This window comes from Nyctereutes procyonoides, unplaced genomic scaffold (genome assembly GCF_905146905.1).
Source record: "Nyctereutes procyonoides isolate TBG_1078 unplaced genomic scaffold, NYPRO_anot_genome, whole genome shotgun sequence".
Lineage (NCBI taxonomy): Eukaryota > Metazoa > Chordata > Mammalia > Carnivora > Canidae > Nyctereutes > Nyctereutes procyonoides.
In genome coordinates, this window is record NW_026575126.1 from 71721686 (window position 1) to 71737353 (window position 15668).

Genomic DNA, 15668 nt, shown 5'->3' on the forward strand with positions numbered 1-15668 from the left:
GAAGTAGCAGTAGGGGATGCTAGGTTTGAGGTTGGTTTCCTATTTTGTTCTATTTTATTTTTAAATATTTATTTTAGAGAGAGAAAGTGAGTGAGCAGGGGGAGGGGCAGAGGGGGAGAGAATCTTCAAGCAAGTCTGAAGAGGGGCTCTCCCCCAGGACCCTGAGATCATGATCTGAGCTGGAATCAAGAGTCAGCACTCAACCGACTGAGCCACCCAGACACTCCTAAGTTTCCAAAATAATTTCAACGGTCAAGGAGGGCCTTGCTAAGAAAGTGACTTTTTTTTTTAAGATTTCTTTTTTAAGTAGTCTCTACACCGAAAGTGGGGCTTGAACTTGCAACCTGGAGATCAAAAGCCCCACATCCCACTGACTAGGCCAGTCAGGCTCCATGAGAAGGTGGCATTTGAGCAAATATCTGAAGAAGACGAGAGAGTGAGTCATGTAGGTCTCTGGAGGGAGAGCATTCTGGGAAGAAGGAGCATCAAGTGCAAGACCATGAGCTGGAAGCATGCCTTGCATGTTGGAGAAACAGCAAGGAGGCGTGGATGTCTGGAGCATAGTGGGTAAGGAAGACCTTAGAAGAGGTGAGGTCAGAGAAGTCGGGGAGGAGCCTTGTAAGTGACCACTTCCTTTGGCTTTTTCTCTGACTGGGATGCCAGCCACAGGAGCAGATAAGGGACGTGAGGAGAGCTGAGATCCATCTTGGGCTTTAACAGAATTGCTCTGTTTGCTGGGTATAGAATACAGATCTTCCTCGAGTTATAGTGGGGTAACACCCCTATAAACCCATTGTAAACTGAAAATATCCTAAGGGGGAAATGCATGTCGTACACCTAACCTACCGAACACCATAGCTGGCCTTTTTTTTTTTCTCGAAAGATTTTATTTATTTATTCATGAGAGACACAGAGAGAGAGGCAGAGACACAGGCAGAGGGAGAAGCAGGCTCCCTGTGGGGAGCCCGATGTGGGACTCCATCCCTGAACTGGGATCACACCCTGAGTCAAAGGCAGATGCTCAACTGCTGAGCCACCCAGACGTCCCCACCATAGCTGATCTTAAGTGTGCTCAGAACATTTGCATTAGCCTGCAGTTGGGCAAAATCATCTATGATAACACGGAGCCTATGTTATAATAAAGTGTTAACTCTCTCATGTGATGTACTGAGTGTCGTCCAGAAAGTGAGAAGCAAAGTGGTTGTCTGGGCACGGGAGGGCTGTCAGCGCAGAGGTTCCTCACCCTCGTGATTGCTGCAGATGCCACGACCCAGCATCACGAGAGAGGATCGCGCCTCATATCGCTAGCCTGGGAAGAGATCCAGATTCAGAATTCAAAGTATGGTTTCTACTGAATTCATATCTCTTTCACACCGTCGTAAAGGCAAAAACATCATAAATTGAACCACCCTAAGTCTGCGTCTGTAGACTGTGAAAGGCTCTGGGGAGGATGGAGGGATGCCATAAATGGAAGTGACCGCAATCGTGTGGGTGGCTGGGATAAAGGTGACAGCGGTGATGGTGATAAGTGGTCATATTCTGCATACATTTTAAAGGTAGAGCCAAGGGACGCCTGGGTGGCTCAGTGGTTGAGCATCTGCCTTTACCTCAGGTCGTGATCCCAGGGTCCTGGTAATGAGTCCTGCATCAGGCTCTCCGCAGGGACCCTGCTTTTCCCTCTGCCGGTGTCTCTGCCTCTGTCTCTGTGTCTCTCATGAATAAATAAATAAAATCTTAAAAAAAAATAAATGGAGGTCAAGCCAACTGAGAAAAAAAAAAAGAAGAAACTGAGAATCATTCAGGATGATTGGAGTCAAAGTTTTTGACCCCAACCCCTGGAAAGATGCTGTTACTGCTTGCAAAGTTTGGGGAAGAACCGGAGGAGGGGTAGGTTGAGGGTGAGAGTAGATCAAGATTTGGGTTTGGGATATATAAATTTTGAGTTGCCCATTACACCAAACTGGGGGGGCAAGTTGGCCATTGCCCACATGATCTGGATTTCATGGGAACAGTCCGGGCTGAAGGCAGCCGGCATAAGGAGTTCTTGGAGCATGGGAAGAGCTTGTAGCAGTGTGGAGGACAGCTAGAAGTAGTGTCTAAGAGAGAGACCTTGACCAGCTGAACAATCGCAAGACCTGTTGGCCTGGAGGAGGGTCAAAGGTGTTCCAGAGACTTATTTAATATTACTATACTGTATTTCAATTATGAAAAGAATGTTTGTTATAAAACAGTAAAACAATTAGGGGAGCTTGGCTGGCTTAGTCGGTACAGCATGTGACTTTTTTTAAAAGATTTATTTATTTATTTGAGAGAGAGAGAGAGCGAGAGCGAGAGCAAGAGGAGAGAGAGAGCTGGGGGAGGAGCAGAGGGAAAGAGAGAATCCTCAAGCAGGCATCCCACTGATCGCAGAGCCAGCCTTGGGGGGCTCCATCCTAGGACCCAAAAATCATGACCTGAGCCGAAATCAAGAGTCAGATGCCTAACGGAATGAGCCACCCAGATACCCCAAGCATGTGACTCTTGATCTTGATCTTGGGGTTGTGAGTTCGAGCCCCATGTTAGATGTCAAGATTACTTAAAAAATAAAATATTAAAAAGACGTTAAGACAATGAGAGATATTATGAACTAGAAGCAACAGGTGCTGATGACTGAGCATGTACAGAGAAAAGCAGAACTGGCTCCTGGAGGAGGAGCAGATCCAGGGGCAGGGGAGGAGTTCAGACCAGACACCTGTGAGCATTTAAGGTGCTTGCCCAGATATCTGGGGAGACATGCAGATGGTCAATGAGGAGTTCATGTGCAACACCAGCTGGAAGCTCAGGAGGCAGGAGTAGTCTGGCTTGGAATGAAGAGAAAGTTGTGGGCCACAGTCCACAGAGTACATGCCTCCGTGTGCATGCACGTGTCTATGGAATAAGAAACAAGGGATGAAGTTGGAATGGAATACTCTCTGACAGGTGAGGGATGGGCAGAGACAGAGGAGCCAGAAACACTGCAAGGGCTAAAATAGAAACCGCTGTACAAGATGCCATGCATCCCCAGAGCAGCCATCTCCCTTGGATCAGGGACTGCTTCCCAGAGCGGGGGTACTTGAACTGGGTCTTAAGGGATGCGCAGGAGATGGCCAGGTGTTCTGGGCCAAGGGTGTGAACAAGGTCAGGCATAGTGAGAGAATAGAGCCTATTCCCTGTGGGAACCAGGCAGTCCCCATAATACACATTCACCTTCTTAAAAAAAAAAAAAAAGTAGGCTCCAAGCCCAGCGTGGAGCCCAATGCAGGGCTTGAAATGACAATCCTGAGATCAAAACCTGAGCTGAGGGATCCCTGGGTGGCGCAGCGGTTTGGCGCCTGCCTTTGGCCCAGGGCGCGATCCTGGAGACCCGGGATCGAATCCCACGTCGGGCTCTCAGTGCATGGAGCCTGCTTCTCCCTCTGCCTGTGTCTCTGCCTCTCTCTCTCTCTCACTGTGTGCCTATCATAAATAAATAAAAATTAAAAAAAAAAAAAACCTGAGCTGAGATCAAGAGTCAGATGCTTAACCTCCTTAATCTGAGCTATCCAGATGCCCCACCTCATTCTTTAATGTGGGTAGTTGATGGATATTTGGTCCACACCAATGACCTATAAAACCCTGTCCCCACTTTAGTCAATGGGGCATCTCTGTGGCATTCTGCACTCTACTTGTACATGGCAGTCTGGTTTCCCTGTTGCCCCCAAGGGAAGAATCCTGATATCCCAATAGAGATTTTTCTTTCCTTTGTGGTCCAACCCTGTGTCACCTCTCGGAGGCCACCTTCCCTTGATGCAGCCACGATGCCTGATGCCCACTTGGCACATCCCTCTTAGGACTTTGCACTTGCCATAGTTCTCCAGACCTGGGACACTCTCCTCCCTGTTTCCTTCTTCCTCCCGCAGTCACCTGGCCCTTGACTTTCATGCCTTTCCTACTAGACATCACCTCCTGTAAGAATTCATCCCTGACTGCCCAAGAATGAGAGCTGGGCTCCTGTGTGGTCCCACAAAGACCAGTATTTATCCTGATTGTAGCACTGATTGTGCTGTATGGCTATGGTCTGTGTCAGGTGTCTGTCCCCTAATTATGTGGGGACATCTAAAAGGAAGGAACCAGGTCTCATTCTTGTGAATTTCCCAAAGCTGGCCCAGAAAGTGCAATATGAGTGAGCAGTGTTCCTATAAAGGAGCACTGAGGGAAAAGCTGGGCACTTGAAAGATCCCAAAGCCCCTGGGGACAGTTTGGGGTTTCCATCCCACAGGCGGGGAGGGCCCCTTGCCTACCGGATCCTTGAGGTTGGGAACTGCTGCCACCTGCTGGGCTTGGCCGGTGCTGCTTTGCTGACCCCATTGTTGCTGAGCACCTGAGTGTCCAGGTTGGGATGATGAGTCACCACCTGACCTCTAGAAGCCCTTAGGCTGGTGGGAGAGACACTTTGACAGTGACAAGACTATTATGGGGGATTACATGGGGCTGTAGGGGTCTGGAGGAAGATGAAGAGGCAGCTCGTGTAGAATTTAAGAACAGAAGTGTCCCTGGGCAGAGCCCATGGAGGGAAGCAGAACAGGAAGGGGCAGCTGACATAAAGAGGGAGAGTGAGTGAGTGTGTATGTGTGGTGGTGATGTTCTCCAGTTTTTCTTTTCTGTTGTTTTCTGGCAGGCTTTCTCTCCTTTCTTGGGATGTCTGGCCCTCGTCCATTACTATGCAAAGCACTGGTCATTATATGAGGTACCTTACTTAACCCTTACTATGACCTTACTGGGGAGGTCCCCCGTTAGTTCCTTTTCATAGATGAGGACGGTAAGGCTCAGGGAAGTAAGCACAAACAAGGTCACACAGTTTGTAAGTGACCTGCCCCTGCCCCGCAAATCCCAGCTGTTTTGATCACAGAACACAGCCCCCTTCCCAGCCGGCAGCTCTCTTTCCCACTTCCAGCCTCCACCATCCCAGCGCACCATCAACTTTGTCCATCCTTCAGCTCAGTCCTGAGGCCTGAGCTCAGACATCCTGAGGAAGCAGGGGAGGAGGGAGACTGGATGATGGGCAGCTGGGGAATGAGCCAGTGTGTGGTGTTTGAGATAGGGCTTTGTGATGGAATTGGCTGTAAACCTGAATCTAAAGTTTTCCCCTCCTTTTCCCAATGAAAAAATTTAAAAGAAATTTGGTCCAATATTCTAGTTTAAACATTTGGGGATGCAGATGGAATTGGTGACTTCCTGGTTATACTTAGTTAAAATATTTAACAGGTATTTTCAGCCACTTGTTTTTAAGAACAAGTTTATTTCAAAACAATTCTTTTTTCTTTTTTTAAAGATTTTATTTATTTATTCATGAGAGACACAGAGAGAGGCAGAGACACAGGCAGAGGGAGAAGCAGGCTCCACGCAGGGAGCCCGACATGGGACTCTATCCTGGATTTCCAGGATCACGTCCCAGGCCAAAGTCGTTGCTAAACCGCTGAGCCACCCGGGCTCCCCACAATTATTTTCTTCTCTTGTGGTTTGTGAACATTTATTCAAACCTTTCACTTGCATCTCTGCCTTTCTTTGTCATGTCTCGTGACACTCTGGGCATCTCCTTTGAGTTCTCTTAGCATGGTTTTCTCAAACATATCACTTTTGCTTGTGCTTGGAATCACAGAACTTTTTGAATGCATGAATGATGCTGTCGCTGAAAACATTATTCCAAGTCGTGAGAGAGAGGTGATTTTTCATCTAAGTGGTAGGTTACTATTTGTGATCTTTGTAAGGTAGCACAGAATATAAAATAGCAGTCTCCTGGTCCTCATCATCTTTCCTGGCTTTCTTTTCTCCATGGTATTTCTTACCACCTGGTTTGTGGTCTATCTACCTTCATTAGAGTGTGAGCTTGGTGAGGTCAGAGAATTTTGTCTTCCTGTTTCATGTCCACCCTCTGGAAACATGCCTAGAATGTAATAGGTGTTCAGTAAACAACTGTGGTGCGAACAAATCATTTAATGGCTGTAAAGTGGAGATATTTTTGACAGCCCAGTGTCAGCCAGGGCCACACATGAGGATGACATTGGAGTTGAGGGTGGGGGGAGGCAGCCCCATAGGAGCCAAGCCCACATGAGCATCCAGGTCAGGAGGAGGCCCGTTGTTTCAGGGAATTAGCTGCAACGGGAAGACCGAACTGATTATGAAATGCACTGAAGGGCAGCCCGGGTGGATCAGCGGTTTAGCACCGCCTTCAGTCCAGGATGGAGTCCCATGTCGGGCTCCCTGTGCAGAGCTTGCTTCTCCCTCTGCCTGTGTCTCTGCCTCTCTCTCTCTCTCTCTCTCTGTGTGTGTGTGTCTCTTCCATAAGTAAATAAATAAAATCTTAAAAAAAAAAAAAGAAATGCACTGAAGACAATTGAGAAAGAGGATGAAATATGGAATGGGGAAAAAGCTAGGATGAACCTGTGCTGGTGGACTGGGATTCAGGTCTAATGGTGAACTTTTCCTTACTATGTGTAAATTCTATTAGTGAGGGTTCTCCAGGGAACCAGATCCATTAGGATGAACACTGGGAAAGAGGTTTTTTGTCTTTGTTTTTAAGATTTATTTTGAGAATGAGTGGGGAGGGGGGCAGAAGCAGACTCTCTGCTCAGTGCAGAGCCCCACACAGGGCTGGATCCCACCATCCATGAGATCACAACTTGAGCCAAAAGCAAGAATCAGTTGCTTAATTGGCTTAGTCACCCAGGTGCCCCCCAAGAGAGAGGTTTATTATGAGGAATTGACTTGGGTCAATTCAACGTGAAGCTGGAGGTTCAGAAAGGGATGTGGTCCCAGTCTGTAGGCCTGAGACCAAGGAGCACAATTCAAACATTCTTCTTTTGTTTTATTTAAGCCCTCCATGGACTGGACGATGTTCATCCACATTGGGGAGCGCTATCTGCTTTACCCTGTCCACCAAGTCAAATGCTAACCCCTTCCAGAAACATCCTCAGAGACACTGAGAAATAATGTTTAATCAGACAGCTGAGCATCCCATGGCCCAACAGACACAAAAATTTAACTATTACATGGATAAAGAAATAAACATAATATAAATGTGTATGTTTATGCGTGTATATAGATGTGTGTCTACGAAGTGGGCCTAGTAGAGGTTAGTCTAGTTGTAATGAACACATCTCACAGGTCTTGATTCTCATTTTATTTCATTTTTTGAGAAAGAGAATAAGCGAGAACCAGGGGAGTGGGGAGGAGCAGAGGGACGGAAAGAATCTTAAACAGGCTCCAATTCAGCCCAAACCTGATGTGGGGCTCTATCTCATGACCCGAAATCATGACCCGAGCAGAAATCAAGAGTCAAATGCTTAACCGACTGAGTATCCAGGGACCCCCATTTGTGAATCATTGCAGTAATAATTAATCCAGGCAAGAAACATTGGTGGCTGCTAAACACTATAGGCAAAGGTGGTGTAAAAGAAAGGATGTGTTGGGATCCCTGGGTGGCGCAGCGGTTTAGCGCCTGTCTTTGGCCCAGGGCGCGATCCTGGAGACCCGGGATCAAATCCCACGTCGGGCTCCCGGTGCATGGAGCCTGCTTCTCCCTCTGCCTGTGTCTCTGCCTCTCTCTCTCTCTCTCTCTGTGTGACTATCATAAAAAAAAAAAAGAAAGAAAGAAAGGATGTGTCATAGTCTCAAAATACCTCCCTTCCCCAGTGCTTATTAATCGTGGTCAAGATATCAGCACTGATCCCATCAGCCATGGTTCCAAATGATATTGGATATGAGAACACAGCATCTTTTCTGTGATGATATTTCTGCCCAAAATGGATAACAGTGGTCTAATCATAAGGAAGGCGTGGACAAGCCCAAATTGAAGGACAGTCTACAAAATAACTTCCCTGTAATCTTCAAAATGTCAAGGCCACGAAATTCAAAGAAAGGCTGCAAATTGTTCTAGACCGAGGGTGACCAGAGAGATGTGACAACTGGGCACAATGTTTGATACCATGTTAGATTTTTTTTTTTTTTTGCCCTAAAAGGATATTTTTTTGGATACCGAAGAGCAGTTTTGAAATTGTTTCGAAACAAAAAGTTAAAAGAAATGCTTCTCCTGGCTGACTCCTGCCAGCCTGCAGGGTTCATTTTGGATAAGATCCTAGGGAACATCCTGTGACTGACTCAGTATGATCTCCTGTGACCTCCTTTGGGCTCCCACTGTTCCTGGGCCCCCTGATATGCTGCTCTGATTATCTATGCTCTATCCCTGCTGGCCTTGGGGGTCCCTGAGACCAGATCCCCGAGTCCTGTCTGGATCATGGCACAGATCAGCCTCTCAAAACACACTGAATCAATCTCCTCCACAAAAGGGTATCTTTGAGGGTACAGTCCAACCCTACCTCTTTACCTGGGGCTCAAGCAAAGAAATTGTTAGTCTGGCCATTGGAGGCACACATGTCTCAGTGGCACCCATGACAACCAGGAATCATTGCCTGCCAGGAGTTTCCGTTAGAAATATTTACTGTAAAAAGAAAAAAAAAAGAAAAAAAAGAAATATTTACTGTTTAGGGCGGAATTGAGGATCTAATCCCCTCGATTTGACCTTGCAGAAGAGGCTTCTCAAGGGGGAAAATTCTCTTTCAAATCTTTGATGTCACTGGTATGCTTGTCGAGTGCACTCGGGGAGGCAGCGGCTACCTACACACCTCCCCAACCCCCAGCACAGCAGACCCACCAGGCTCAAGGATGGGAATATTGAGGATACTGGAGGAATAATGAGCAATATTGTTAGGAATGATGGACATTCAAGAGTCTGTCAGGAATGGCTAAACGTTTTTCCTTCTGTTTTCTGCTAAGATATGTTTGGATGATGCTATTCAAGCTTCCAAGATGCCAACCTTTCAGGATGGGGGGCTGGGGTACCTATGCCCCTCAGCATTGAAGCAGTCCTGGCTCGGTCCCTTTCTCATCTCCTGACGTGCACAGAGCGCCCCCTTGGGGTGAAGGATACGTATGACGGTGCAGGAAGGGGCTGAGGAAGCCAGTCTGGAGCTTCCTCAGGAAGCCTCAGCTTCCAGAGGGTTCCAGGATCCAGGAGGGGAGGCAAGGGCCTGGCCAGCCAGTTGAGGGCGGAGCCTACAAGGGAGTGCCTAGCCCGGAAGGGAGGGCAAAGGGCTATGTTGTCCGCCTGCCCCACCCCACTGACAAGAGTCCCAGTCACCAGGCCACCCTCTCTGTCTGGGGCCCTAGCTTGTCTCTTTCGGTAAGTGTCCCGAAACCCACCTTGTCTCTTTCCTGTGGCTTGGGTGAGAATTCTTTCCTCCCTGAGGGTCCAAACACCCGGTCCTCTCTGTTTACCCTTGTGCCAGGCAGAGGCCACACCTGCCACCCCCTCAGCATGGCACAGTCTTTAGTCTTCCTGCTCTACCTTCAGAGGCCCATGAGATGGGTACTGGGAGGGCAGGGATGGAACTTTCCAGACCTTCCCCTCCTGACATTAATATCAGAACCAAGGCAAGGACAGAAGGGCCCAGAAGCGGGACACCTCATCCAGACAAGCTCTAGATCCCTGCTCCCTTCTCTTGTCGCCCTACAACAGAACCCAGAATTCCAAGTTGCTGGAGCACTGGGGGACATCCAGACAGAGCCCTCACTGGACCAGGTCCTCCAGGAGCGGGATGAAGCCATTGCCAAGTGAGAGACAGATGCCTGGGAGGGTGGGGGGTGGAGGCGAGGGGTGTTGGGAGGGCAGTGGGTGACTCACCCTCAGGGCTCTGTCCTACTACAGGAAAGGAGGTGAGAAGTCAGGTATTCCTGCAAGGAAAGCACTTACCCTGTCCCAAGGCAGGCGCTGTGGCTACACTCCCCCCCCCACCCCCTGGGGCCCAGAGCAGATGTGCAGGGTCCCAGTCTCAGGTTGCTCTTCCCACCACCTGCAGGAAGCAGGCAATGGAGGCTGAGCTGGACTCATGCAGAGCCAAGTTGCAAGCTGTGGAGGCCCAGCTACTGGAGGTCCTGGAGGAGAAACTGAGGCTGAGGCAGGAGGTGGAAGCCTGGGAGGTAGTGTGGGAATGCCAGCCGGGCCTGGGAGGCATGGGAAGAGGGGCACAGGGTTGGCCCTGAACCTGTTCTCCTGCCCCCAGGAGGACATGCATCAAATGGTGAGGCAGCGGGTCGAGAGTCAGCTGCAGAGAGAGTCCCAGGGCACTCTGGGTGCCCCCGTGAACCCCCAAACTGCCAGGGCCCTGCAGGTCCGATTCCCCCTGGGTCGGTGGGGACGCTGGCGGTAACAGAGCCCAGCCCAGGAGCTTGGGAGCAATGTCTTTATTCATTAAAAGCTTGAGATCTAAACACCTCTGCATCCTCACGCTCCCTGAGTCCTTTTGTGCAGAAACACGGAGCAGGCTGCAAGGCCCGGAAACCTGGAGTTTCCTCTTCTTGCCAGCAATTCTTATGCCAGGAAGCCTCGGATGGCAGCCACAAAGTCCTGTGGGCAGTCAGCATGGATCCAGTGGCCAGCATTGGACACAGTCTGCATCTGGGCTTGAGGGAAGAGCCGCCTAATCTCGGCGTGGTGGCTGGGGCTGTCCATCGAAGAGAAGGCCACCCAGAAGGGGTCAAAGTGGGAAGATGGGGAAAGAGAGAAGTAGATGAGAGCAGGGAAAAGAGAGCTACATAAGCCCACATGCCCAGTGGTGTTCTGAACTCTCAGGCACTGCCTGCCTGCATGCAAGCCCCTCCTGCCACCACCAGTAAAACTGGCTTACTGCACATATTGAGAGTTTCCACCCAGGAGGAAGAGGGTTGGTCCAAGGTAAGATTCTTGTCGTGGTGGGAAAGCCAAGATCTTGTCCACATGTTGAGCCAGTGCCTCCAAGTTCACCCTCCACACGAAGCGCCCATCCACCTCCACCAGGTTGGTGAGCAGGAACTGACGCTCAGCCATGTCCTGTTGGGGGGAGGGGGATGTCCAGCCATTGGGGGAGGGGAGTCTCTATATGAGGTCTGGGGCCATCACTCTTCCCCTGACAGGTCCCAGCCCACGGCAGAACCCAGGGCCTGGGTGCGTTACTTGGATAACAGTGCTGAGCTGCTCATCAGCCAGTTTTCGGGCAGAGGAGCGGGACACCTCATCTGGGATGTCTACGGCCCTCATGGCTGCCATGTAGGATGGGAAGTCCGAGCTGGATGTGGTCTCCACTGGGCTGATGTCCACGGCAATCAGGCGTTCCACCAACTCTGGCTGGGTGGGAGAACCAGACTTAGGACTGGCCTTAGGGCAGGCACACTGGGTCTCATGCATAGTTCCCAGATCTTGAATTTGGCCATCAGAGGCTCAACCGAGTCCCAGGTTGCCTGTTGGGCACTCAGGGTATACGCTGGGTGGGAGGAAAACCCGTATAGGGACAGCTTACCCTCTGGAGTGCCAGCAGCATGGCTGTCTTGCCTCCCATGCTGTGGCCAATGAGGACGCAGGGCACTAGGCCCAGCTGGGGCAGGAGGTCCTGCAGGTCCTGGCTCATGGCCTCGTAGCTCATTTCTGGGCTGTGGGGGCTGTCACCATGGTTCCGAGCATCCACTGTAAGCACCTGCAGAGTGCAGTGAGGGTGGGCAGAGCTAGCATCCACATTCAGGGCACAGACAGCCTAAGGCATGACATTCGCGCAGGCTGAGGGGAGTAGAGAGCCTGGAGAAAGATCCTGAAGTGGAAGAAGAGACCCAATGGTGAGGGGGTCCAGTTCTCAGACCTAGGAGACCAAATAAAGAACATGGAGTCACTCAGCAGGAGAAGGCCCAAGGAGTGTGGCCGTCTCTAAAGGTTTGGCCTGGTTGAGTGAACACCCGGAGTAAGCAGGTGCCAAGAATTTCCAACAGTTGGAGCACAGAAGGATGGACTACTGTAAAAGGTGGTAAGCCCCCTGTCATCCCGGGTGAACGCACAGGGGGGGCTGGCCCCCTTAACCGAAAAGCTATTGGCGTTTAGGCATTGGACGGCTGAGCCTTATGATGAGGGCATCTAAGCTCAGCGTGGAGCACACACGTGGAGGTCCATAACACGAATGAAGGACAGGATAGAGGCAAGCCTGAGAGAATGAATGAAGTCCACCCAGAGTCACGGTGTGCCGGTACTCCTGGGGAGGTGGCCTGCAGGAAGGGCAGAGAAGCGGGCCCCGCCTCGGCCTCCCCCTCGTCCCGCCCAGCCAGGCCCCACCTCCTGCGGGACCCCGCCTCTCCCGGAAGCTCACTCTCCGGCCCGTCTGCTGGGCCAGGGCCTTGGCGATGGAGTTGAAGTTGGTTTTGGAGCCGAAGAGCCCGTGCAGAAACACGAGGGCCGGGCGAGCCGCCTCTCCGTCCAGAAGCTTGTAGGAAAGCAGCACCGACCTGGCGAGAGGAGCAAGGATGGAGGAGGGGGTCCGAGCGGGCTGGGGACCGGGTTTAGGGGCGCGACCTGGGCGGGCGCGGGTGCGGGCGCAAGCGGAGGAGGCGGGGCCATCCCGGCCGGACTGAACGGGGAGGAGCGATGGACGGTGTCCCACATGGCGCCCTTGACTGACCTCGGCCCGGCGCCGCTTCGGCCACTGCTGCTGTGTGCGACGGGCACCCCGGAGAAGCTGAGGTTGCATGGGCCGAGCGCCCTGAAGGGGAGCCTCCCGGCGCGGGCCCAGCGGAGCATGTCGGGCGCTAGCTACCGGCGCGCACCCAGTCCAGGCCCGTCGCCCCGCCTCCCGCCTTCTCTCGGAGCCCCGCCCAGTTCCGACTGCAGCTCCTCCCTCTGCCCCGCCCGCTGCCGCGGAATTCCCGGCTCTCGCTTTCGTTTCCTTACGTAATCCCAGAGTGCAGTCTGTTCTCCGAGCTCCGCCCCTTGCGTCGTTACGTAGTCCGGCAGGCGGGGAAGCCGCCTCTGGCCGCGCCCTGGGCGGGGCCACCGACAGTCCTGGTCCCGCCCCTCGCGAAGCTCTGCCCAGCCCCTTCCGGCGCCGCATCCTCTTGGCGAGTCCGGGCCCCAGGGCGTGGGAGGCCGGTCCTCGCCGCGCGTAACGCCCTGGGTTTGGGGCGCGAGCTTTAGGCGGCCGCGGGGCACGTCCTTGGCAAGCCGAGGAGGTCCTGCCTTGGCCAGCGCCCGTGCTGCACCTGGCCTGCGCCTCCGCTCAGCACCGCCGTGGGTGGGTGCCTTACTTTGAGTGCCGAGGGCCGGCGCGGAGGGGCGCCAGCCTGGAGGCGCCGTGCTCCACAGCCGGGGGCCCAGGCAGGCCGGGGGGTGCACCTCTCACCCGTCCTGAGGTCTTCGACTCTAGAAAGAGACGGAGGGACTCTAGAGAGCTCATCTCCAACCGCCATCCCTGCCCGCCCTTTCCAGATGGGGAAACTGAGGCAAATGGCTTGTACAGGAGGCAGAACCAGCATCGCTGTCTGATCGCCCCCCCGCCCCCCGTCTGCCATTCTTGATGAGATTGGCGGGAGACCAGGTGTTTGTACTGGAAGGTATTTGCTGCTTTGAGCTGAAATGAGTCAGGTGTGCTCACCCTTTTTACCAGCACCCCTCTTTACCAGTAGGATCCTCCCACCCTCGGAACTCAGCGCCTCCTGCAGAGAAATAACGACCGTTTGGAAGCCTGAGCGGCTGCCATCTTCTGTCCCCAGTCTGCATTGGTGGCAGTGGTGGCATTGTCTTGTCTCAGGTGTCTTCTGGCTTCCACTGCAGTCCACCCGTCAGCAGCTACAAAGAATAGTTGCTCCTTTACAGCATTCTGTTCAGAAATTTTTTTTTAATTTTTTTAATTTTTATTTATTTATGATAGTCACACACAGAGAGAGAGAGAGAGAGGCAGAGACACAGGCAGAGGGAGAAGCAGGCTCCATGCACCGGGAGCCCGACGTGGGATTCGATCCCGGGTCTCCAGGATTGCGCCCTGGGCCAAAGGCAGGCGCTAAACCGCTGCGCCACCCAGGGATCCCTGTTCAGAAATTTTAAGAGATTCCCCCTCCTTAAACTTGAGACTTGCATCCTGCACCCACCCTGGTCTGATCCTGCCTGCTTTCCACCCATGCTTCTTATTTCCTTACTCCCCAACCAGAGAACTACATTTGCCTGTACTTGCACACCTCGTTTTTGGTCTTTACCCCCAGGACTCCTGCTGGGATGCTGTGGCTGCCCTCCAGATAGCCAGTGGCCCAACTCCTATACAACTGTAAAGGTCCAGGATAACTGCCACCACCTCAAAAGCCTTCCTAGATTTCCCCAGTTGAAACCAATCTCTTCTACCCTATGTTCTCAAAACATTTGTGAGAATCTACTGTCCAGTATCATAGAAATCGCCTTCTCCAGGTCCACCGTACTCTGGGAGCTCCTGGAGGACGGGAGCCATGTTTTGTTTATCTGGTGCAAAGTGCAATAGTAATCATTTTACTGAATGATCATGAGGAGATTCAGGGCACTCTCTGAGGCATAGGTGAAGGTTCATCTGATGCCTGGGTCAGTGCCCCTTCCAGGAGATGACATCCAGACCAGCCATGCCTCTCCCTCTTTAGTTAGGGCAGGCTTGATGAAGTCAATCAGTAGGATGTATCTGAGCTCCAAGGTGTAATAAATACCTTGCCCAATAAAGTGGCCCCCATCTTGAGTCAGCCTGGGGACTGGCAGTTGTTTTGTTTTAAGGCAAGGAGGCCTTTGATGTCGCTGGGGAAGCTAAGCACACCAGGTGGTGTAATGATTTGTTGCCAGCATAGTCATTAGGGGAGTGATGAGGACATCTGAGCCCTGGATGGGGGCTGGTCCGATGCATGGGAGGGGGCCTCAGAGGAAACATTAAGCAGGGTGTTTTTCTAGAATTGGCTGATGAAGGGGCACGGGGTTGACATAACATTGGTGATTCAGAAAGGTAGCATTTCAAATGTGGATTCAAACCATCCCCCACCACCACCTGGGCCTACTGTCTAGCTGGGGAACCTGAGCCTGGCCCACTGACCCTGGATCATTGCTCAGAGCCCTGGGTCTGTGGCAGAAGCAGTCTGGAGACATTCCTGAGACCTGGGCCCAAGCCCCGTCATGTGGCTGGCTAAGGCCTGGCAGCAAGCAGAAAAACCAGTTGGCTTGAGGTTTCCCCTTGCAGACTCCGAAGCAATTGGTGTGGCCCCAGAGGGGTGATTGCCACCTGGGAAGGACTCTGGTGATGGCTGTTGGGTAGGGGTCAACTTGCGGGCTGCCCACCCTTTCCCAGCTTGTTAGGAACTGGCCAACTCCTAACTGGTTGGTTGGTGGGGGTCTCCCTCTTGGAGGGGGGTGTGGTAGGGGAGGCCTTCTGGAGCCCCTGATATCCGGAGATCATGTGGAGGGGAGAAAAGGGGTGCAGGGAGTCTGTTCCCAGCATCCCTGTTCCCAGCAGTCCCCAAGTCCCTGTGAAGTGGGAGGGTGTTGTCATCCTCATTTTACTGCTGAGAAAATGGAGACGCGAGAGGGGAATAACCCAGCTCCAATCACTCAACACGTGCGCGGCCCAACCCGAATTCCTTCCCGGGAATGTGACTCCTAGCGCAGTGCTCCCGGTAGCCACCGCCCATCTGGCTGGGAACCCGGGACCCGAAGGGGTGTGGCCTGCGGCGACAGGGACACTGTGCCCCGGGGGCGGCGGCGCGTTAGGGGTTAAGGCAGGGAGGCGGCGAGCGTCCCGTCACCGCACCTGGCCCAGTATCGGTCA

The 15668-nt window shown here is 52.4% G+C and overlaps 1 protein-coding gene and 1 long non-coding RNA gene across 2 annotated transcripts; one reads left to right on the forward strand and one right to left on the reverse strand.

Moving 5' to 3' along the window:
* Positions 1-9147: 9147 nt before the first annotated feature.
* Positions 9148-10325, forward strand: LOC129520283 (uncharacterized). Its single transcript, XR_008666547.1, has 4 exons — positions 9148-9235; positions 9572-9666; positions 9912-10032; positions 10116-10325. It is a non-coding gene; the product is annotated as an uncharacterized LOC129520283 (long non-coding RNA).
* On the reverse strand, positions 10282-12709 carry ABHD11 (abhydrolase domain containing 11). Its single transcript, XM_055341380.1, has 6 exons — positions 12528-12709; positions 12219-12354; positions 11388-11561; positions 11045-11215; positions 10740-10921; positions 10282-10556 (listed from the first exon to the last, which is right to left on the reverse strand). The coding sequence occupies exons 1-6, from the start codon at positions 12644-12646 to the stop codon at positions 10424-10426; spliced, it is 915 nt and encodes a 304-aa protein (XP_055197355.1). The 5' UTR covers positions 12647-12709; the 3' UTR covers positions 10282-10423.
* Between the last annotated feature and the right edge of the window lie 2959 nt (positions 12710-15668).